We start from the raw sequence: 26,515 nt of genomic DNA on the forward strand, positions 1-26,515 counted from the left end.
ATCACAAATGTAGGGTTTTCTCCTACCAGACTAAAAGGGAAACTTTCAAACTAATAACAGCAGTTTTTCGGATTTGTCTAGGGACAGCAACTAAGCCCAAAAATCCACCCGTTCTCGTGTTAGCTTCAGTTTCTAAAACTGTAACAACGATACAAATCATCTTTGAAATTTGGAATCTAGAAATTATGACTTATGAAGATAGTAGTGAGCGAATTATTATTATTATTATTATTATTATTATTTTATTTTATTGATGATTGTGGTTTGTGGGAATTATTTCTTGATTAATAATGACAAATTATTAGATTTATTGTTATGGGTAGTGGGTCAGGGAAAGCTGTATAATGTGGATATTTCTAGAGAAATTCATGCGAAAACAAAACATTTAAACAGATGTGCAAGTATATTGTATCTACAAACAGCTTAACAGAAATATTTAATAAGAAAATCACCTAAACGTAAAAGCCTATATAATGAATACTACTGGTAGTATAACATGGTATAATTATTTGTATATATTTAGTTTAAATGAAAAGGCATTGTGTTATATGGTATTATATTTATTAAAGAATATGCATATTTCTGAGCATAAACTAAGGAAACAATTACCAAAGAATTTGCTTAAAATTAATAGAATGATTTTAACGATAAACACAGCTACTTATAAACACGGTATAATTTTAAACATTTATCTAAAAAAAACCTTTGATGTGTGATACTATCCATTTAAATTATTTTTACAAATTTCTTATTCTGTGTTGTTATTATTATAAAAAAAACCCTCCAAAATATTAATACACTGTACACCGTAATAAACTTGTGAAAATTAAATATTCAAATACCTGAAAATAATAATAATCTCCTTTTTTGGTTTGGTATTAAAATAATAATATAATAATACAGTTAGGCCTGCTGAAAATAATTTTAAGAAAAACATTCAAAAACAAATGATACATAACTGATATATATATATATATAATAATACATTTACCTGGAAATAATTATGTGAATAATGGTTCCAAATATTTGTTTTAGATAATAAATCTTAACGAAAAGCAGAAAGCCGAGAAAAAAGTCCACATCCGCCCCCTAAACGAGATTGCGAATATATAGACAGCTTGCTGCCAAAGTCACGATAGACGAATATTGTGGTTGATTTTTAGCAATAATTGAATATCTCTTTGAAATTGTATTGCCAGTGGTGTGAAACAGAATTACCTTGAACAAGTATATTATATTACGTTCATTATCGCATAACCCGGGCAGGTATTTGATCACGTCAATTTGCTTTGATTGGCGACGACGCATACAATGGCTAAGTTAATTATCAAAATCTCATTTGGAGACCTGTTTAGATCGTAGGGGAGGGTTTTTTTGTCTGCCAAATTAACGTAACGATGATAAAGTGAAATGAGTTTATAGTTTTACACCTAATTCACCTACCTGTGGGGTCTGAGAGTGCACGTGCGCTCGTGCTGGGGTCCATGTTGTAGAGACTCGTGAAGTCGTCGCACTTTCTCTTGTCCCGGTCGTCCGTGGTAGGCACTCGCTGTTCTGCAAGAGTAGCCATTTTACCATCAAATTTCAGATGAAAATTACCGATCTGAGAGTGATCACTGAAAAAATTAAACTGAGTAATGAAATTTTCTTTGGCGTACATTTATACCAATTCTAGCAATCCAAACTTGCGTTTACTGTCTTGGCCAATCAAATCCTAACAATAGTTGGTATGATTCCCTTTCTGAGACCTAACTCATCCCTCGCTGTTGATTGGTCGAGAAAGGGATCCCCCAATGTCGCCACAATACAGCGGGCGTGTCCGCTGAGCGCATACAGAATTTCCTATTCCCAAAGCGAGCTTTTTTCTGAAGGGGAAGACCGTGCGAATCAATAAGACAGAGTTATGCCTGTAAATGGACAGTAATTACCCACTGAAAATTGGGTCCCATGACAGTAGCAACTGTCGCTAAAAGACAAAAAGTAGTCCAGCCTTCAGCGTCTTTACGTCTTTAGGGTAAATATATTTTACACAATATGATGGCGCTTGAGGACTCCCACAACACTTAGTTTTCAACTAATGTCAGACGAAGAAAAGATACGACTTTTTGATGAAGAGAAATATTAACATAAATTTAGTTATATTATAAGCTATTGCTTGATGTTAGGGCACATAGGTTTTTCTACATAATAATTATTATCTATTAAATTTGTGCACGAAAATCGTCTTATAACTGTGTATCGATGTGTGCAAGAAATTATGATTGTTGATTCTGCTTTTCCAACAAATGTAAACTAACTTGAACAAACTGTTGTAGATTTTAGATGCACGTTTTACCTTGCCAGAAATTAAATATTCCAGTTTGTTGTATCGGATGCTTTATTTGGATCAAATAACAAAGGATGTACTTCGTATAATTATATTTCTTAAATAGTAACACGATGGTTTTTTAAACTAAAATTTAAATTTTTCATAGCCAAAATGGCAGAAAAATAATAAAAGTATACTAGAGTATCCGATCTTGGTTAAATAGTCTCACTAAAATAATATGAAAAAATCCCTTCTGAAAAACAAAGCCAAAACCCTCCCTAAAACTAAAAAACAACGAAATAAAACAGAATCCGAGCCAGATTATAGTGCTCTTAAAACTTCGCGTTTCAATACTGGATCTCTCTGTCTGTCTGTCTGTCAGTGTCTCTGTCTGTCTCTCCCTCTGTTTGTCTGTCTGTCTGTCTGTCTGTCTCTCTCTCTCTCTCTCTCTCTCTCTCTCTCTCTCTCTCTCTCTCTCTCTCTCTCTCTCTCTCTCTCTCTCTCTCTCTCTCTCTCTCTCTGTGTTGTGTGTGTGTGTGTGTGTGTGTGTGTGTGTGTTTCTCTTTTTAGCATCCATTTGACTGCATTATAAATATATATTTTGGTTGCGATCAATGTTATGTCATACAGAATTAGTACAATATTACTTTAATATACAGAACATTTAAAGAAACTTTCAACAACCTTTAGAAAGGCTTCTGAATACTGTAATCTATGATATTTTGAAACAATATAATATCCGTTTTTCCAATTAAGCTTAATATCAATGGGATCCTCAAAAGTCCCTTAGAATCTGTGTTGGTAAAATATATTTAAAGAACTCGAAGAGTGCGCCAGAGATATATTTGGACGTTGCATTTCGTGAATGTATTTTTATTTAAAACTTGAATTTTTATATTTATGTGATTCAACATTTAATGTTTTGCTTTTACAATAGTGTGACACCCAATAGCCGATGTATTTTTCGTGCTGGGGTGTCGTTAAACATTCATTCATTCATTCATTCGTGAATGTAAGATATATACAGTTGGCGATTGGTTAAAATTAAACCAAAGAATAATGAAGAACTAATTAATATTTAACAACACCCCATCACAACAAAAACAAATATCGGCTATTGTGCCAAGCAATAGTAAGTATATGGAAAAACAAAATGTGTTATATCACGCCATTATATGTCACTGTTCAAATAAAAATGAATATTTACAATCGGTGTCTAACGAAACTCACGAAAATAATCACACACTTTTTTCATTCACGAAATGGTTTGCGAAAATCGAAGGAGGGTGGGAGGGAGCAGTGACAAACCTTACGTGGCAGTGACAGGTTTTGTTTTAAAATTCAGATACCCAGCAATGATGATGATGATGATGATTATGATGAAGAAGAAGAAGAAGAAGAAGAAGAAGAAGAAGAAGAAGAAGAAGAAAGAAGGAAGGAGGAGGACGAAGAAGAAGAAGAAGAAAGAAGAAGATGGTGATAATGACGACGACGATGATGGTGATGATGTTGATGATGGTAGTGGTGGTGATGTAACTTATTTTCGTACTTATATCCAACTAAGATTCAACAAGATATTAATGTGTTAGTGTAGGATGTAACCTGCTGCGGCTACCTAGTTAGTCTTATCATTTAGCAGTAAATCGTCTTTTAAAGAACTTTTCCCACCGATTTTTGATATCGTGGAATAGTTTTATATTAGCATCCTGAGATATCACTGAACACCAATGTCCTGTTGAAGTTATAATGATTCTTTTAGAAACACCGCCCAGGGAACAACTCTTCTTCAACATCGTCACACATTCTAAGATGTTATGGTAATTAAAACGGTAAAATCATCCTGTAGTGTTGACTTTCGTTATGATTTTATATTTTTATCAAATTAATGGACTGCATCTTAATATTTATCTCTGTTTTCTTTTACATAATGTTAAACATTTTACAAGAATTCAAAGAAAGTGGCAGTCCTCCTACAGATTACAATAAATCATCACCATTTAAATTAATTCATTGATCCTACAAAATAGTTGATTATACTGTAAATTTCTGACCAACATTACCAAATTTAGAACAGATGTTGTGAAAACGAAGTGTGTTTGTAATTTGTTTAATGTACAATGTATATACCATCCATGGTCCCGTCTTACTCTGCGGACATTATTAAAGTTTGTATATAATATATGCATCCTATCTTATGTCAAAGCAATTTTTTTTAAATATAAATAATGTAATATCCATACGGTGACTGGACGTAGCCCAGCGGTAAAGCATTCGCCTGATGCGCGGTCTGTCTGGGATCGATCCCCGTCGGTGGGCCCATTTGAATATTTATCCTTCCAGTCAGTGTCCCATGACTGGTATATCAAAGACCGTGGAATGTGCTGAACGTCAATAACTGTATATTTTTGGCAAATAAATAATGTAATAATGTCCATACACCCTTTGGTCTCTGTCATGTTTAGAACAAATACATAATATAATAATGTCCATACATCCTTTGGTCTCTGTCATGTTTAGAACAAATACATAATATAATAATGTCCATACATCCTTTGAGCTCTGTCATGTTTAGAAACTACGAATTAGGAATACACTGATGATTTTGTCGTTCATATTTGACTTTTGAAGAATAACGAATGCTGTATTCCAAGGCTTGGTGAAAGTAAATAAAAGTGTGTCTTTGATTGTGACTATTATAGTAACAGCTAATGTGCCAGGTACTGTGGGGATTTCCTTCTTCATTTGTCGGTCTCTCATTAGGTTTCATTAACACAGAGGAGGGCTGCACGTAATGTCAGTCTGAAGTTGATGATAATACTGAATAGATATACAAAATCGGACAATTTCGTCTTCATAGCTTAGTTTAGAATTAGTATTCGTTTTACCAGACGTACATACATTAAAATGTCTAAAGTGGCAACTTTCAAAGCATACATTTAAAGTGTAACCGAATCATTTATTTCAAACATAATTTCTTTTTTTTCTTTCCTTCTGCCCTTTTTCTTAATTTTGTCTAACATTTTCAAATATAATATTTTAAAAATAAAATAAAATACCAACTTACCAACTACAGTAATTTTGCAAACGAATAATTTTTATGATAATTCCAGTTTTAAATGTCATTTTGGCATATACATATATTACTAAATTTTTTGCTTGTTTTTTTTCTTTTTCGGTTGGTTTTTTTGTTGTTGTTTTTTTCGGGGGGGGGGGGGGGGGGGGGTCTTTTCAGTTCGTTTTTTGTTTTGTTTTGGTGTTTTTTGCATTTTATACAGTATATTGTAATTTAACCGTTTATTAAATGAACTCTACATAAATTAAAATGCAATAGGATTATACAAAGTTACTAGCGAGGTACAGGAGGCAAAATATATGTCACAGAATCAGATGATTTGTTTGTTCGTTTGTTTTGTTTAACGACACCACTGGACATGGGCGTCAATCCGGCTTAAAAAAAGGGGGGCGGGACGTGTTAGTGTTTGTGTGTAATTCTTACGTCGAATTACATCAACAATGACGTTTGTACAAAACTATGATAAAAGGGATGACTACTTGCTATTTTAAATAAATAATTAATATAGTAATTAAATTAGGGTTTTTTGGCTGGTTTGTTTGTTTTTTGTTTTTGTTTTTGTTTTTTGTTGTTGCTGTTGTTGTTGGTAGTGGTGGTGTTGTTGGTTTTGCTATACGAAAAAGTGGGGGTGGGGGGGGGGGGGAGACATTTATATAGATTGTCCCCAGGCGTTGAAAAGTGAGGGGGACGCGTCCCCCCTGTCCCCCACCGATCAACGCCCATCGATTAATTAATCATCGGCTATTGGATATCAAACATTTGGTAATTCTGACTCGTAGTCATCAGAGGAAACCCGCTATATTTTTTCTTATGCAACAAGTGATCTTTTATATGCACTTTCCCACAGACAGGAAAACACATACCACGGCCTTTCAGGAAAACACATACCACGGCCTTTGTCCGGTTGTGGTGCACTAGTTGGAACGAGAAAAAAACAATTAGCTGAATGGATCCACCGAGGTGATTCGACCCTGCTACCTCAAGCGAGCACGCAACCGACTGAGCTAAATCCCGCCCCTAAAATCAGATGAATTCTTATTCAGATGAATTCTTATTTGAAAAAGGAGAACTGAACATGAAAAGAATTTAGAGTGGAGGGCTATGGCACAGATTTTTTTTGTCATTTTAATAAATCAATAAAAATATACAGATATATTTTGAAACGATATACTAAATACTCGTAAACATATTTAACTTTTAAATAATAATTACTGTATAGAAACATATTAGCAATGTAATACAAGTTAACATTTACAGAAATTATATTGGAGACTATGTCACAGATACTAGCTATTTCATACGTTATTGTTTCAGAAATAAATACAGTTTAAAAATATATACCACATATTCACCCCCCCCCCCACCCCACCCCCCCACCCCAAAAAAAAGAAGAAGAAGAAGAAAGAAAAAGTTATGGTAGTGGTGGGCTTAGGGCTTAGAAATCGTTTTGTTGTCATGCAATACATTTTTACTATAAACGTAGCATTTGCTCTATATTTAACAATTAAATGTACAGTATAATCATTACTAGATAAAATTATACACCATTTTAACTAAAATAATAGAAAGAAAAAAAAACAAGCAAAGAAACAAAATCTATAACGTGCGTATTTTAAAATTATATATCACCGAAAATCTCAAGTGATAATCTCAATATTCAAATCCAAGTTAAAGACGTCGCATGTCCTAATCAAGGAAACGGTGTTTTGATAAGAATATTATTAGCGACACCAAAGCTCTTTTCAGGGAACAATTCTCGCCAGTAATTGTGTTTTATAACAGATGGGGCGACCCGTAAAAGTCGACAGCTGGGCGACTCCTTGTGAAATAACCTTACATTGGGGTCTAAAGAGGGACAGCGAGGCGGTTTTTACGGCGCAGGACGTCTCCAATATTAGGCAATCTGAGAGCAAATCATAGACGCGTGAAGCACATATTAAAGACGGGTGGAAAGACGGGGAGATAATCAGGTAGCCACTCTTCAGTACCTCTTTTCCCTGCCTCAGGGTCCTTCGCAGACGACAGGCGGGGGTCACGTGACTTGTTAACAATCTTAGTGCCCGTTGTGAACAACACGAAAAACGTTTGGTTAACAATGTTTAAGCAAACGATTCTTCGTAAGAAGCCAAACCGGCTTTGTATAGGCGAGAAGAGCGGACAGATAGAGTCAATGTAGGAGTTAAGCGGTGTCATGTTGAAACATACTCGAAGCGCGTGCGTCCGTGAAGGGGCACGCGTCGCCTCAATGGCGGGGCATCTGCGGAGTTAACGGGGTGGAAAGAGGCATGGGTTAAAACAGCAGTAGTGATGACCTTGTAATTGTTGGCGAGCGAAGAGCTGTGAAAAGTGATTGTGTCTTTAAGAGTCTTTGATTATCAAGTAAATCGGTGACACGTGTGATAACCGTAAATAACATCCTAGTCCTTTAAATTAGTGTGTTTTAATATTTCTATTAAAGATGCAATCTCGAATATGTTTTATTATTTTAATCATTTGGAACAGACCATTCACATTTATTCACTTACCAAGGCACACCATGCTTTAATATGCTTTGACTATCTCTCTAATCTGGCCCACACGAAAATGGCATTAATTGTTCACAATTTTAACACCCAGAAGTGGGGCGCTATCCTGTTGGTCTCTATTACGAAGTATTAAAAACATGGCCAGGCGCGGATTCAGGCGGGGGGCCCCCTCATATTTTTGGTCAAACAATATATTACAAAATACATAAACAAAAATGCAAACTTATCCCTTCCACCTGTCAAGGACCTTTAAATTCTGTTTCTAAAAACAACGTGTTTTGCGCCCCGCTATTACAAATTCTTTAATCCGCGCCTGGTGGCCACAGACTTGAACGAACGCGGTTGGCAATAACTGTTGACAGCTATGAAAACTGTTGTTGTGTTTGTATTTTACATTAGTAAATGATGTTGTAAATGGTAATATAGTGAGGCGAAACTAAAGAAATTATACAAGGTGTTAATTTAAGTTTTTCTTTTTGTAATGAATGCTACGTATAATTAAAAATAAATCTTGTGGCGACACCACATTAATATAGAATTTTTGTAAAAGTATTTATTAATTTAAAATCATTCACTTAATACGTTATGCATTTACTTTATTATTAAAAACATATACCTGCACAATTTGGCCTAATCGTTGATTTCATAATTACCTATCGATAGTAGCATATACAACAGTATATGTTAATTTTTATACTGAAAATAATGAGTACCAAGAAAAGTTACTTTTTAAAATTTAAATATTTCCTTAATTCACTTCAGTGGCGGATCCAGAAAATCCATTTAGGGGGGCCCCAGTGAAATGAGGTGGAATGCCAGGGAACTCTGGGGGAGGTTTGGAGGGGGATCGTTAAAAAATAAAAATTAATATATAATAAAATTATAACTATTGCAAAATTTAGGCCCCCCCCCCCCCCCCGGATCCGCCTCTGCACTTGATTAGATAGCTATGTTTATTTTTATTATTTAATTTTTCTCCTTTTTTTTCTCACAAACATTTATAACCGTTATATATTATATATTGATTAAATGAAAGGCAAGAAGGGAATAAATATTTAAATCATCTGTTAGGTACAAATAAAGTACAAGAAATTAAATTTATCCTTGACCGTTTGAAGGTTAAATGTGAAAGACAAAACAGCTATTACAATCTCAGTCGTAACTTGAAGAGTCAAAGAGAACACTTTTTACAAAGGTATCATTGCAAAACAAAATAAAATAACAACCTGTCAAAATTCACCACATTCTCTAATTAAACAACAAAATAAAACAAATGAAAAGTTAAAAGTTTGTTTTGTTTAACGACACCATTGGAGCACTTTGATTCATTAATCACCGGATATTGGATATCAAACATTTGGTAATTCTGACATGTAGTCATCAGAGGAAACCCGCTTCATTTTTCCTTATGCAGAAAGGAATCTTTTGTATGCACTTTCCCACAGACAGGAAAACACATACCACTGTCTTTGTCCAGTTGTGGTGCACTGGTTTTAACGAGAAGAAACCCAATCAGTTGATTAAGGTAGTTCGATCCTGCGACGCAAGCACCTCGAGCGAGCTCTCAACCGATTGAGGTAAAACAAAACACACAAAAGCATACACAAACACTTTCACAAAACAAAGCAAAGCAAAACAAAATAAATATAAACAACAACCACATTTTGGTGCATTTCAACCAAAACCAACACCAAAACATAAAAACAATTATTGTAACAGGTACTCCCATCACCCCCCCCCCCCTCTCTCTCTCTCTCTCTCTCTCTCTCTCTCTCTCTGTCGTCTCCCTTTCTTTCTTTCTTTCTTTCTTTCTCTCTCTCTCTCTCTCTCTCTCTCTCTCTCTCTCTCTCTCTCTCTCTCTCTCTCTCTCTCTCTCTCTCTCTCTCTCTCTCTCTCTCTCTTCCCCTGCGCGTGCTGTAACCTCGCCGTGGTGCAGGGGTGTAACATTCTCTTTCAGAATGGCCAATACAGCACAAGTTTAAATTCTGAGTAAAAGTCCGTATCTATCTGTGATATTTGTATTTTTGCAAAGTTCTTTACACTGTTTTTATTTAAATCTTGAATTTATATATTGATATTCATCATCACCTTATTTGTTTACATTACCATAGTGTGACACCCAATAGCCGGTGTATTTTTCGTGCTGGGGTGTCGTTAAACATTCATTCATTCATTCTTTCTTTCTCTCTTCTGTCTTCCCTCTCTCTCTCTCTCTCTCTCTCTCTCTCTCTCTCTCTCTCTCTCTCTCTCTCTCTCTCTCTCTCTCTCTCTCTCTCTCTCTCTCTCTCTCTCTCTCTCCCTTCCGTTTCCTCTCTCTATCTAAAACCAATTTCCAATTTTGCGTCATAATTATACATTGATTAAACACAGTTTAAAATTTTATTTTATATCATTAATTTTTACAGCTACATGTATTAAGATCAGTATACAATGTTAAATCTTAAATATTTTTTTAAAGTTTGCATAATAATTAATCGGTGTTTTGAAGTACCAAACCAGATATACGGTTCGAACTGACGGGGGAAAATATTAAAGAGTATTAAAATTATTTTGTTTTAATTTATTGTTTTTAACTTTTTAGTTCAGCACTATAGAAAGACATTTATTCAACAACGCACTCAACACATTTCATTTACGGTTATATGGCGTCAGACATATGGTTAAGGACCACACAGATATTGAGAGAGAAAACCCGCTGTCGCCACTTCATGGGCTACTCTTTTCGATTAGCAGCAAGGGATCTTTTATATGAACCATCCCTCAGACAGGGTAGTACATACCACGGCCTTTGATATACCAGTCGTGGTGTACTGTCTGGAACGAGAAATAGCCCAATGGGCCCACCGACAGGAATCGATCCCAGACCGACCGCGCATCGAGCGAGCGCTTTACCACTGTGCTACGTCTCGCCCTCAGCACTATAGTCTTTTTATGTGTAGAACTCAATGTACGGTTCTAACTGACGGGGAAAATTAGGGAACAGTTAAATAGTAACATTAAATATTGACTGCTACCAGAACTCTCATCCACAGGATTAGAAAATTACTGTGTTACTGACATTCAAAGATAAAGTTTGTTTTCTTTACTGACAACACAAGAGCACATTGATTTATTAATTATTGGCTATTAGATGTCAAACTTTGGTAATTCTGACATATAGAGAGGAAAGCCGTTACATTTTTCGATTAGAAGCAAGCGATCTATATGTACCACACCACAGACAGGATAGCACATACACGGCCTTTTGGTAAACCAGTAGTGCTGCACTGGCTGGAACGAGAAATAGCCCAATGGCTTTGTATTTTTATAGCGGCGTCACTACTCTAATGATGAATTAAATCTGGTCTCAAATGCAATGTGTTCCCTTATTTCTTATATATATATATATATATATATATATATATATATATATATATATATATATATATATATATATATAAATGATAAAAGAAAACAAGTTTACAGTAGATATGTATTTAAAAAATAATTTAAAGAAATAACTATCTTATTTATAATTGAATAAGAGTCTAGTATGGATGACATTTTTTCATTTTGTTTTAAAATGTGCAATTCTGACATCTTTTTATATATATCGGGGTACTGCGGGTTATGGGTAGATACAAATGCGAGCTGCTTTTTCGCTGAAAACGATTTGTTTTGGTTTTAAAAGATATTTTCTGTCTAATGCTACCACCTTTTCGATACTATCTGATATTGGCTGTTTTGGATAACCTCGCGTTTTAAGATACATGTTGAGTTCCCGGAGACGTTGATCACGTGTTTGTATATTTGACACAATCATACAGATACGCCGTGCTAGGTTATATGGTATACTTCTTCTCGTATGACTCGGATGACAGGATGAGAAAGAAAGGTACTGTTTGCTATCAGTTGGTTTGTAAAATATATCAGTTTCTATTATGCGTCCACACTTGATTACTAAAGTGTTTAGACAGGAATTTGCTTTGTGTCTGTTTATGTTACTATTCAGTGTGTTAAGTAACTCGTTAAATAATTCCAAACAGTGTTTGGACAAAGGCCACAGTATGAAACAATCATCTAGAAAACGTTTCCAATTCTTCTTGAAATATAGCTGAACGTCTGATCCAAATATATTTGTAATTTTAGTTTCTAATATTTGTTCTAGGTAACCTAAAGTCAGTGTGGCATAGCTTGGTGTCATTTTGGTACCCATTGCCGTCCCTTTAATCTGTTTGTAGTGTTTCCCATCAAAGTAAAATATATTGTTTCCAATATATATATTATGCTTTCTACAATTAAAGACTTCGAAATTCGTTCTGGCAAAAGTTCGGGATATTTGGTTAACCAGTATGACATTGCTGTGATTCCAAGGTCATGTTCTTGTTCTGAAGGAGTTGGTCACTAAAGAATTTTGTTTGAAGTAGTGTGCCATACTGTAAAATGTACAAGGGTTAAAATTCAGTTGCCTTCCTGTAAAATTGTAAAATATACAATGGTTAAAATTCAGTTGCCTTCCTGTAAAATGTACGATAGTTAAAATTCAGTTGCCTTCTTGTAAAATGTACAATGGTTAAAATTCAGTTACCTTCCTGTAAAATATACAATGCTTAAAAAAATTCAGTTGCCTTATTGTAAAATTTACAATGCTTAAAATTGAGTTACCTTCCTGTAAAATGTACAATGCTTAAACAAAAATCAGTTGCCTTATTGTAAAATTTACAATGCTGGAAAAAAATCAGTTGCCTTCCTGTAAAATGTACAACGGTTAACATTGAGTTGTTGCTATCTCTACTGTACATGTGGTTCTGGGAAATCTTCATTAGTGTGTAGCGCCTCAGTTTTCAACTAAATAGGTTTCATTACAAAAACAACAAAGTAATAAAAAAATATATAAAAAATTTAATTAATTAATTAATACAAAAATAAATAAATAAATAAAAATAATGATTCGCGTTTTAGGTGAAACCTAATAAATGTATTAAGAAGGAAGGAAGGAAATGTTTTATTTAACGACGCACTCAACACATTTTATTTACGGTTATATGGCGTCAGACGTATGGTTAAGAACCACACATATATTGAAAGAGGAAACCCGCTATCGCCACTTCATGAGCTACTCTTTTCGATTAGCAGTAAGGGATCTTTTATATGCACAGACAGGACAGTACATACCACGACCTTTGTTACACCAGTTGTGGAGCACTGTCTGGAACGAGATGTATGAACAATGTATTTCTTAAAATCTTAATGTATGTCGCAATATTGATACACAAACAACTAAACCTCTTGATTTGTTCCATTAAAAGTCCCGCTTCAGCTTTAGAAAAGGTGATACTTTTGCTTTTAATAGCAAATATTAAAATAAATAATACAACAGCGACTTATCACACACACCCTACCCCCCCCCCCCCCCGCGAAAAAACACACAAACAAACACAAAAACAACAACAACCCCAAAACAAACAACAACAACAACAACAACAACAAAACAAAACAAAACAAAACAACCTCAAAACTGTGCTCCACCCCTCCCCATGTCTGTTAACGAACCCTTCTGGGCGTGTCTTATTAGCGTTGTCTCTTCGTCATCATCATCAACGCGGTGTTCGAAAATCACTTACTGCCTCGCCGTCTGCATTGATTTCGGAGGTTTGTTAATTATGGCGGAACGTGTTGCGTAAACACGAAACTACGCGACTTCCTTGTTCCTAATTACCCCCACAGTAGTTTCATTTGCATGAAAATAAAAACGATAATTGAAAACCCTCACAGATTTTCGAAGCGCTGGAGCGAAAAATTACGGGTCAAAGCGATTGACCATGAAGAAATGAACAGAATCGACCGATCTTGGAGTCTCGACCGACACGGGACGAGGAGAGCGAAATCAAATTTTAGCAGCATAATCTCTGTTGATTTTGTTACCTCGTCCCAAATCGGCTTTCAGTCTCCTGCAATGATCGCCTGTCGTAAAGAGGGAAATAGGGGAAAAAAATCGCAAATGAAAGTCAATTGCTACCACGGCGTGCATTCCAATACTCTGTTTAGTTAAGGGTTTTTTCTTTCGGTGTATTTTAGACCATTATTAGCATTTCTACGCATTCTGGACTGAAATACGCCGTAAGTCGTTTTATTGTGGACGATTCTCGGGGTCGCGGGATGGTAAATGAGTTGTGAGTGGATGGCGTAGTGGATTTGAACTAAGACACCCTTCTCTTGGTGTTCTTACTGCATGAGGAGGAAAAGGAGGAAGGCAACGAAGAAGAAGATGAAGATGATGGTGATGTTGATGATGATGGTGATGATGATGATGAAGAAGACGAATGTATGAATGGATGAACACACCGGCTATTGGGTGGTGAAAACTAAGTCATATATGATGATGAACATCAATGTAAATTTCTAAAGACATCAATGAAAGAGTCACATTTTTGAAAGACACAATGAAACATATTAACATTAAATACCCCACTTGACACCCCCCCCCCCCCCCCACACACACACACCAAACAACAACAAAAAAACACCCGACAAAAACAACAAAAAACTTCAAAAAGTCAACAAACAATAGATAAATAAATAAACGCATGGAAACAGTGTATGGAGATGTGGTAGCTTAACCAATATTGCACAAAACAAAAAACATTTGAAAACCATAACACAGATGCGTATAGACACTGGTCTAAACATTGGTTTTCAAAGAGAAACTGAATGTGTTCTGTATTTGCAATTCTCAATGAGCATGTTGTCACCCCTGCACCACGAAGAAGACAAAAAGTAGGAGGAGGAGGCGGATGAGAAGAAAACTGTCTGCGAGAAGAAGGAGGTGAGAGAACGAAGAAGAAAAGGAACAGTTCTATCCAGTCACATTCATCTAAGGTTCGGGCGGGATCCAGCTCAGCCGGGAAATAACTCGCCTGAGATGCTTTCATCGAAAGGAAGGAAGGAAGGAAATATTTTATTTAACGATGCACTCAACACATTTTATTTACGGTTAAATGGCGTGGGACATATGGTTAATGACCACACAAATATTGAGAGAGGAAAGCCGCTGTCGCCACTTCATGGGCTACTCTTTTCGATTAGCAGCAAGGGATCTTTTATATGCACCATCCCACAGACAAGATAGTACACACCACGGCCTTTGTTACACCAGTTGTAACATTGGTCTAAACATTGGTTGGAACGAGAAATAGCCAAATGGGTCCACCGACGGGGATCGATCCTAGACTGACCGCGCATCAAGCGAACGCATTACTACTGGGCTACGCCTCGCCCCTTGATTGAAAGGATTAAAACTCTTAGGTGGACCCATTCTCTGATTGGGCTTTTCACCTGTCCCATCCAAAGCCCCCCGACTGGTATATCAAACGCTGTGGTATGTGCTGTCCTGTCTGTGGGAAAGTGCAGATAAAATACCCCTTGCTGATAATGCAAAAATGTATCGGATTTCCTTTAAGACAGTGTCAGAATTATAAAACGTTGGACATCCAATAGCCAATCATTATTAATAAATCAATGTGCTCTAGTAGTGTTGTTAAACAAAACAAACTTTTTCTCATTTAACGTTAGGCACAAAACCCAGTCTAGCGAATATCGACCTGGCTGTTTTTCGTTCAACAATTGTAAAACTATTTTGACTGGTCGGTTTGGGATCGATCCCCGTCAGTGGGTCTGTTGGGCTATTTCTCGCTCCAGCCAGTGCACCACAACTGGTACACCAAAGGCCGTGTTATGTACTATCTTGCCTGTGGGATGGATGGTGCATATAAAAGATCCCTTGCTGCTAATCAAAAAGTATAGCCCATGAAGTGGCGACAGCGAGTTTCCTCTCTCAATATCTGAGTGGTCTTTAACCATATGTCTGACGCCATATAACCGTAAATAAAATGTGTCCAGTGCGTCGTTAAATAAAACATTTCTTTCTTTTATTTTGACTGGTTCCCAAAATTATCGGACGGTTTAATGTGCAGCGTAAAAAAAAAAAAAACATTCTAAAAAAAACTGGCTTTTGCGAAAGACGACTGGACGAACTACGTCTAAACATGCATTATATCATATTGGTCGTTCCAGTGTTAGGTCTTCTTCAAATGTAAGGAAATATAATGTTCTTTCTTATCCAATAGAATTTTCATTTCACCACACACACTCATAAGAATGGCAGAAGTGTTCACGTCAAACGTTTACCTGGACACCAAATTACACCTCAACACATTACGACTTTACACATGGAGTATATTTACTTGAATAAAGTGGTCATATGCATGTAAATGTATTTTGCATATATAAACTTTTGCAATGTCTGTAAAAATTGTTATATGAACTCCATTAAATACAAACATACATTCATTAAGTGGTGAAATGGTTAGTAATAACTATAACAACATACATTTCACGAATATAAGCAAAAAGTATCGTTAACTAACACCAATCAGCTTTTGTTTTTAAGTTTTCCTGTATTCTGAAGTTAAAGCTAATCGGGTTTTCTCTGAACAGTTATCTTTACATTTCAAATGGTAAGACCTCTTTTTTTCTATCACACATAGGATCACCATTTGATTCTGAGATCCGAGATTTTACAGTGGACAAATTACTGAGAACAAATACAAAGGCAGTCTCCATGCAAAACAATCACATATTTTGTCAATTGGTCTGAGATACTAGTATATAAGAAACGTTTACAAATGGACAGATAATTATCTCCATGTCTGTTACACTTTTTGTTTACCTCCTGCGCGTGCTGTAACCTCACCGTGGTGCAGGGGTGAAACATTCTCTTTGAGAATGGCCAATACAGCACAAATCCCCTGAAATTTTGAGTAGTAGTCAGTATCTATCTGTAATATTTGTATTTTTGCACAGTTCTTTACACTGTTCTTATTTAAACCTTGAGTTTTTATATTGATGTTGATCATCACTTTATTTGTTTGCATTACCATAGTTTGACACCCAATAGCCGATGTATTTTTCGTGCTGGGGTGTCGTTAAACATTCATTCATTGTTTTGTTTAAAGAAAGAAAGAAATGTTTTATTTAACGACGCACTCAACACATTTTATTTACGGTTATATGGCGTCAGACATATGGTTAAGGACCACACATATACGAAAAGTATTGAGAGGAAACCCGCTGTTGCCACTTCATGGGCTACTCTTTTCGGTTAGCAGCAAGGGTTCTTTTATATGCATCATCCCACAGAGAGGGTAGTACATACCACGGCCTTTGATATACCAGTCGTGGTGCACTGACTGGAACGAGAAATAGCCCAATGGGCCCACTGACAGGGATCGATTCCCAGACCGACCGCGCATCGAGCGAGCCCTTTACTACTGGGCTACGTACCGCCTCCTTGATTGAATAATCACCAGCCACTGGGTGTCAAACATTTAATACTTATGACACGCATTGTTCAGAGGAGACATTTTCCCATTAATTGAAAGGGATCTTTTATATAGATATAACGGCATATACCACGGTCTTTGATATACCAGTTGTGTGAGAACTGGTTATAACGGGGGGAAACAGTAAGAGAACGAGTCCACCAAGGTCGTTCGATCCTACAATGCAGGCACCCTAGGCGAGCCCTCTACCAATTGAGCTAGACCATTCCTCCGCTCGGATCATTTCGATTCCATCCAGAACTTTTATTACAATTTTTACGTGATACTGACTTTTATTCTAAAGAATTTTGAATTTTTATATTGATGTTGATCATCACTTTATTTGTTTACATTTACCATAGTTTGACGCCCAATAGCCGATGTATTTTTGTACAGGGGTGTCGTTAAACATCTATTCTATTCTATTCTATTCTATTCCCCCGTTCCGAGTTTGGATTCTGAGCTTGAAACGGTGTAAATGTTTGGAGTTTGGTATTACCAATGCCAGACGTATATAAACGATAATAAGTGTAGCAATTAACAATAAATATGTGTGTAAAATGTTCAATAGAATACATGTATTTGTTTAACGACATCCCAACTTAGCTATTTTGGCGTCTAACATGGTTATTTTGATACTTGGTCCAGAAAGTGAAAAAGAAAACACGCTTCCGCCACATATGATACCCTTACCGACTAGTAGCAATAGCTCTTTTAGGTGTACTTTCCCATAGACGTGACAGCGCATACCATGACCATTGGTATACTAGTAGTGGTGAAGGTGGGACAACTGGCCCTCCAAGTCCGATTAAACACTCGACCCATCACACCACAGTGGCGGATTCAGAAAATTCATGGGGGGGGGGGGCAGTGACATGAGATGGAATGCTAAGGGAACTTTGGGGGAGGTTTGGAAGGGGTATCGTAAAAAAAATGAAAATTAATATATAATAAAATTATAACTATCGCAAAATTTAGGGAGGGGCCGGACCCCTGCCCCCCCCCCCCCCCCTTCAGATTCGCCTCTGCACCAGAATCTAACTGCTACCAATCGCCGATGTTTTTGTTCGTCGTTGGTTTCTACGTTGGTTATGACATGTATTACTTTGAAGTTACCTTTATGTAAACTCTGATTAGAACAACGGCTGTGGTATGTGCAGTAGAAAAGTGCATTTAACATAGGCCCGGTGGTAAAACGCTCGCTTGATGCGCAGTCGGTCCAGGATCGATCCACGTCGGTGGGCCCATTGGGCTATTTCTCGTCCCAGCTAGTGCACCACGACATGTATATCAAATGTCGTGGTATGTGCTATCCTGTCTGTGGGATGGTGCATATAAAAGATCCCTTGCTACTAATCGAAAAAAATTTAGCGGGTTTCCTCTCTAAGACTATATGTCAAAATTACCAAATGTTTGACATCCAATAGTGATGTCGTTAAACAAAACAATCTTTAACTATTTAACTTTACCACTGAGCTACATTCTGCGACTAAACGGCAAAACCAACTAGACAGAGTTCAAGAGATGTTTTGACAAAGTTTTTATTACATGCACACATGAACATGAATGACTGCTTCGTCTACAGGGCAACCACTTTCGTCATACTGGTTTAATACAAGCGACCTTTTGAAATATTAGTCAAGAAGGGTGATGTTACTTAGAGTAAGTTTAACCAGCCATTTGACTCTAGCGCTTGGTAAACTGTTTTTACGCTACACATTATTAAACCGAATGAGCTCTTTGAGAACCAGTCTAAATAGTTTGCATACGTTTAGCGAAAAACGACTGAATGAATATAGGCCAGGTGCTCACACAATTTGTGCGTATGCATATATTGCCCAACCAGTGGCATTCGTCATGAACACAGTTTGTATCTGTCCAGTTTCTTATTTTACCCCACTACCACCACAAACATCACCACCATCACCACCATCACCACCATCCCCCCCCCCCCCCCACACACACACACACGCACACACTCACACACACACACACACACACACACACACATTCACACTAGATAAAAATATCAAAGCACCGAGCATCTTTTTCCCCCAGTGATTCTTCAAAGAGAAATGGTCACCATAAACATTTAGAACAGTCTTCTGGAGTCTTTGGAATTTCATAACCCTGATGAAATAACGTTTTATGCCAGAACGATATGAAATTGTCTGAAATGTAGAGCGTGTGCCCTATGAGGTATCTCAGAAGTCGCGTGAAGAAGTAAGCCGCAGGATATTACACATGTACAATTCAATACTTGTAATACTGCTAAACTCGTATAACATGAATATCACATTTCTGATGTAGTATTACAACAAAACATGACATATATATATATATATATATATATATATATATATATATATATATATATATATATATATATATATATATGTGTGTGTGTGTGTGTGTGTGTGTGTATATATATATGTGTGTGTGTGTGTGTGTGTGTGTGTGTGTGTGTGTTTGTTTTTGTTTGTTTTGCATGAACAATGTATGCTGTCGACATGTATTTAACGTACGCACGTGTTCAATTGTTTTAATACGAGTGCCATTAAGCATTTCCCCACGTGGTTTACAATAAACAATTGCAAAAAAATCGAACTATGTAATGCATTGTTTACTGCATGCGCAATAACAATGTTATGACAAAATTGTAACGATAGTATTGTTTCAAGAACTACAAACTTGTGATTTGTGACATAGCCTTATGCCAGTGTGTAGATGTATTGTTTGTATGTTGCATTCAGTAATGATAATTTTAAAATAATAATTGTAGTAATAATCATGCTTGATGTTCGTGAAAGCAATGTCGACAGTTTATGGATAATAAACAAATTACCACATTTGTGATAGTATCACACGAACTGTGTGGTAATTGTTCAGGACTTCCTTTGGTTCCATCACTCTTACTCATGAAATAAAACCATTTTCAAGATTTCAAAATGTATTAAACAACACTTAGACACATCACAGTGTGTAACCAGAGAACAATGCAAATACATAGTTAACATACACGACAAGAACAGGCATCAACATAATAGTAGTTAGCATAGAAGACAGGATACGTAATCAAAATAGCTAAACAGTGCGGAGAAAGACTATATAATTGTTTAAATAAATATAGAAAAGTGTTTTTAGTAATTGTGCATTACATAAAAACAGGATACCGTTCATTTTAAATAAATATAGAAAAGTGTTTTTAGTAATGGTGCATTACATAAAGACAGGATACCGTTCATTTTAAATAAATATAGAAAAGTGTTTTTAGTAATGGTGCATTACATAAAGACAGGATACCGTTCATTTTAAATAAATATAGAAAAGTGTTTTTAGTAATGGTGCATTACATAAAGACAGGATACCGTTCATTTTAAAAACACTACGATTGGTTATATAATATTGTTTGGGTTTGTTTTCTAATGTTTCAATATTATGATTTTTACAATTGAATAAATAATGTTATTCATCTCCAATATTAGTATTGCAAAATTTGCATAGTCTACTTTCTCTAGGAACGTTAAATCATGTACCAGTTTTGAGTGGTAATCTTAAATTTGACGTATGCAATTTAGTAATCCAGTATTTATTTTGGTATGATTGTCTCGACAAGTAGGTTTCGAGGTAAAATTCTGTTTGAAATATTATACAAAATTGGCCCCTAGAAGAGTTTGTAATATCCGAAAACCTCTATTGTTATAAACTGATCGCAGAATTTTTGTTTTCATTCTTGATTATAGGATTTTAAATTATTGCATTGATTAGTACTGATGTACCCGCATTCCCGTCTTATCGTAACTATTTTTCTTAATTTCGACTACTTACATTGATTTCCTTCACCACTTTTATAGAAAACGTTAATTTATATAGTATACTGATAAGTTTATTTAAATCTTTAATCAATTTCCTCCAAAATAACACAATTCGTAAATTAACTTCCCAAAAATCGTTTTACAAGAATCGTATTGCACTCGGGATCATGTAATTAACACACGATTTTACTACAACCCATATTAAAATTCATACATTTTGTACATAGCAAACGCGATGGTAATAATTAGTATATTCTGTCAATTTTACCAAATATAAGAATGTATTATATCATAATGTGACGTCACATAGGCGTGTTCTACAACGTTATAAAACGTGTGTCATTATGATGATTACAGCTCCATTGCACATAATTTAATTTATGATATATAACTTTAAAAGTTAAAATAAATAAAATGACATATAGAGCTGTATGTTTTTTCAAGTATATTTATAACTTAAATAATATTTTGTAATAGCTGCAATAGCCGAAAATATTTTGTAATGTAATTACAATCTTAATACGAGCATAATTTTCTAACTGTTGGTAAATCAGAGCACCCTAGTTCACTATTAACTAAATTTGTTATACCGGTATATTGTTTTACGAACTCTTTAATCCAGAAGTTAAGAGTTTTTGTTTGTTTTTGTGTTTGTTTTAATCAATAGCGGTAAGTAAACACCAAATGATTTGCATTGGTATTCAGACTTGATAACTTGGTTTCGATATTAAAATAATTCTTGTTACAAATTCTTAAGTAAAAAAAAAAGAAGCGTTTTTCGACTTTATTATAAATTTGTGTATATGACTGTATATGTAGAAAACTAACGAACCAAGATAAATAAATTCATTAACAACCTCTAACTGCTATTGATTGTAAAATAATTCCTAATTATTTCGGATTTTTCATCCGTTTTGAAAAAAATAAGTGTTATTTTTTTCTCCGTGTTTACAGTTAAATTTCATTTTAAAGTATAATATGACAGAATTGAGAAATGTTTTGTAAGAATTATGGCGTTTTAATTAGTACCATATTATTAACATGCATTAGTAAAAATAACATCTCTATGTCAGTGTGTGGTCATTTATGAGTTACGAATATCAAGACAGACAGACAGACAGACAGACAGACAAAGATATTTTTTATTAAAGTCTCACCTTATGTACACAATAATAAAATGCAATTTAAAATAGAGTATAAAAGTACATAAGCCATTCCTTACAGGAACTATATATACATAACACAAGTAAAAGATACACATACATAAAAGTTTCAAACTGTTATCATCACATTTGTATTATAAATAATATTAATAAAAAAATAAAAATAAAGGACGCATAACCACATATAAGTTAAGAATATAAAAGTGTTTGGCGACATGTTAACATTAAACATAGGATTTTGGCAGTGTTAAAAACTAGGTTCTTATTAGACATTAAAATACAAACAAATTTGAACTTTATTTAAAACCTCATACATGTGTATTCTCTATTAAAAAGCTGCTAAACATGTTAAATGAAAACGTAAGTCAGTGTACATTGCACACTCGATTAAAACATGGACTTCATCTTCAACACATTTATTACTGCACATAGCGCAGAAATCATTGACTGGTATATCAATGACCGGGATATGTGCTATCCTGTCTGTGGGATGGTGCATATAAAAGATCCCTTTTTACTACCAAAATATTTATCGGATTTCCTCTCTAAGATTACATGTCAAAATTACCAAATGTTTGACATCCAATGGCCGATTATTAATAAATCAGTGTGCTCTAGTGGTGTTGTTAAACAAAACAAACTTATTTGTTGCATTTCACGGAGCATTTAACACCGGCATACAGTGATAAGATTTGTCTACTTACGTCTGACGTAATCAATTGCTCTCGTATCATCGACAAAACAGGGTCTGTCAACAGTGAACATATATTTTATACATAATTTATGGGTTTTGATTTTATTTTTGTAAATAGAAAACTTTTAATTAAAATATTTCAGATAGATTTTTAAATAGTTCTATAGTCTTTCATAAGACCATACGAGTGCCTTGTTTACTGCTATACATTGCTGTATTATTATATTACTGTTCAACTGTTTTTAATCAAGGTGAGATGTAAATGAATAATCTGTTTGCCTGTATATCTGTCTGTCTGTTTGTCTGCCTGTCTGTCTATCTTTTCTAATACCAAATTGAGCGTCCTATAATAATATTATAATAATTACCGGTAGAACAAATGAGCAATCTTTCATTTAAAACAGAAATAAAATATCTGCTTAAACAGCTAATTACTTTGATCCCTTTATAGTTATCTGTATCATTAACATTTCGCTTCTTTGTAAACAGGAACTATCTACACAATTCCTTTTAGAAAAAGAAATTCAGATTTTTTTTTTTATTGCAGAAATGTTTATTTCATATTGTCACTTACATGAAGTGGTCAGCTGTCAGTCAGCGACAATGCAATGAAGTCCTTTGTTAAACGGTTACGAGTGCTGATATCTGATCTAAACTCAGTTCATCAACAATAAGTGTACCATTACCACAGCTCGCTGTATGATAAAACATAAATACTGTTAGGCAAATAGAATCAGGCCCAGAAATGAAATAATGCCCCATATCAGATTAGCACTTCCAGAATGTATTTCATTTTCCGAGTATTAAATTCTCTGTCTGACCACAAACGTTAGGTAACAGTCAGCTCAAATATATTTTAACAGCAAAAGAGTCAAAATAAATATTTAAAAAAGAGAGTTAAAATTATAAACAATACTCGCCTCAAGCTGATGGCGTCTTAAAACAACCTGGTCTCTGCCGTAAGGAAAATATTACTATGGAAGTATTGAAAAGTTTGCAAACTTGATATAGATCTGGGAAGGAATCGTTCCTTGATTAGAACGCAGATAGAACAGTAACCAAGTTTGGCATGATTACGACGGTAAGCAGCCGAAGATTAGCAACGAAATTGGGAGAATAATGACGTTGAGGGACAGGATTGGACCAATCTCCCCCCTGGGCTCAAATCACGGCGAAGGCTACGAAAATACCGCTTTAAAGGACGGACCGTAATTGCCAACATTTGTACTTCATATTATTGAAATGACGGCTCCAAAGTGGATTTTCCACCCAGAATGAGCCATGTCATTTGGAAAAATGTGGTCAATTTGTCAAATATTGGTTTCCAATGGCAGAAAATTGTTTTGATGATGGACCAGTTGTGGACGAGTGAGGCCAATTATTGTCGTCAACTAGAGATCCACGCGAGATGGGATGGAGTCACCACTTTGCTGCTTTTACTCTTGCTTAGATTGACAATATGAAAAAGATGCTAACTAGGAAGGAAGAACAGTTCGCCTAACTCGGTTACGACTTGCAAGGTTCCCCGACAATGAGCATTCATTGCAGGTTTGGCAGCTCTATCGAGTCTCATCTCAGATCATTAATAAAGCTTCAATGAACTTTAATTCTCATTAAAGAGTAATCGTTGATCAAGCAGAGCGACCAAGTTAGGTGTTAACGATATAAATGACATTATTTTCATCACATTCGCAGCATGAGTATACCCATACATTAAAACATTATTTTTAATGCACCAAAGATTTGGAATCAAAACATATTTGATTGCATAAAGAACAAAATGACATGGTACAAATTTTCTACCTTACCAAGCGCTTTCCTCAGAAAATCTTTAATGTTAAATACTAAGGCTTAAGCTATGTTCGTTCTTCATAAGTACCCAGAGAAACATTAAATGTAAAGTGTTTAATGAAGTTTGTGAAGAGAGTATCGCTTGACAATAATTAATGTACTTGATCGTGAAAAGCTGCGCTTACAAGATTCATCAAGGAACATTTGTGAAATGAGGAGGGGTCTAAACAGTGGAAGATACTGCCCAGGAAAGGCTTTCTGTTTGAAATGTGAGTAAATTGTGGACATTTTTAGGTCAGAGCAATATCTAGGCTAAAAATAAGTAAGAGGGGCGCAATAATGTAAGGTCTTCTTGAACTATACAAAATTGCATTTTATACTAAAATATCATATTTTCGATTTTTCTTCCCCTACCCCTCAAGATACGGCCGTGTAGGTATATTTTAGAACAGCTAGAATCTTGCAAAACAATAAGTATGTTTTCCAGATATCTGAGATGTAACAGAGGACTTTTACTTGATTTCCTTGAAATATCTTTTTCCCGTTCGGCGACATAGGTACGAAATTTGACTCACAGAGAATAATACATGCGTGTACGTCAGATACCATTTATCTTACAACGTGTTGTTTTAAAATGTATCTAACAAGTGAAAACGAGTTTGATATTTTTTTAAACAACGAGTCGTAAAATAAATGGTACCTAACGGACACGAATGCATTATTCTATTTCTTAAATACCCTTAAATATTTTAATATCTGTTCGACTAAAAGTTATTTACAGCCCTTGCACTTTCGCGTCACAGATAAATGACTGTCAAGTTAACTATACGTCAGAGTGTAATCAATTTCGATCGTGCTGTTTTTTCCATTGGATGTATGACATTGGTGACCTGGTTATCACCTAGGAGCTGCCAGTCGTATGTCTTGAAATTGTTAACACTAATTGTTAACAAGTATATGCTATCAAAAATAACGAATGATATTCTCACCAACGGGTGTGTAAGAAAAAAACGTTTACCCATAGGACAACCACACCCTTGCTGATACTGTTCTCTGTCAAACTCAAAATCATTACCTTTTAAGCTTAAATCTAACAACTCTTAATCAGTTACTTTTCAAATTTAATGCTCTCTCCAATGAATCAATACCTGGACTGATAACTGTGTTGATCATTGGAAGTAAAACAAAGGTAATTATACAAATATATGCATATGATTTTCATACAATCGTGTGCCATTTCTACTTTTAAAATTCCACTGCATTGATCACACAGAGGCGGATCTGGGGGGGGGGGGGCAGGGGCCCGCCCCCCACTAAATTTTGCGATAGTTATAATTTTATTATATATTAATTTTCTTTTCTTTTTTACGATCCCCTCCAAACCTCCCCCAAAGTTCCCTTGGCATTCCACCTCATGTCACTGCGCCCCCACCTCCCCCAATGGATTTTCTGGATCCGCCACTGTCACATGAGGGGAGAGGGCTAGGGCACCTGTTTTTAATACACCCACCACCCATAAATAAATTTTAATTCAACCAAAGATACCTAGCCAAAGGGGAAAATGTGGTAGTCCCACCTAACATACAATAATAATTACGATAACTTTCCTCTCGCGCCCCCACCCCCCCTTCATATTATCAATTCTGGAACAGCCCTTAACACTCGTCTAAAGACTAAATAATATGGATAAAGTACTAAAGATAAAATGGGTACAAGTGTGCAATAGAAACGAAAGAAAAATTCATCAGCCTGTATGTAAAGTTGATTAATATTTTTTGCGATACTTG

The 26,515-nt window shown here is 35.4% G+C and overlaps 1 protein-coding gene across 1 annotated transcript in view; it reads right to left on the reverse strand.

The window, feature by feature from the left end:
• LOC121369731 (retinal homeobox protein Rax-like) overlaps window positions 1–1,570 on the reverse strand; it is a 42,993-nt gene extending 41,423 nt beyond the window's left edge. Inside the window, exon 1 of the mRNA XM_041494787.1 lies at window positions 1,444–1,570. Coding sequence (XP_041350721.1) covers window positions 1,444–1,570 — 127 coding nt within the window. The remainder of the gene's footprint in view (window positions 1–1,443) is intronic.
• Between the last annotated feature and the right edge of the window lie 24,945 nt (window positions 1,571–26,515).

This window comes from Gigantopelta aegis, chromosome 4, assembly GCF_016097555.1.
Source record: "Gigantopelta aegis isolate Gae_Host chromosome 4, Gae_host_genome, whole genome shotgun sequence".
Lineage (NCBI taxonomy): Eukaryota > Metazoa > Mollusca > Gastropoda > Neomphalida > Peltospiridae > Gigantopelta > Gigantopelta aegis.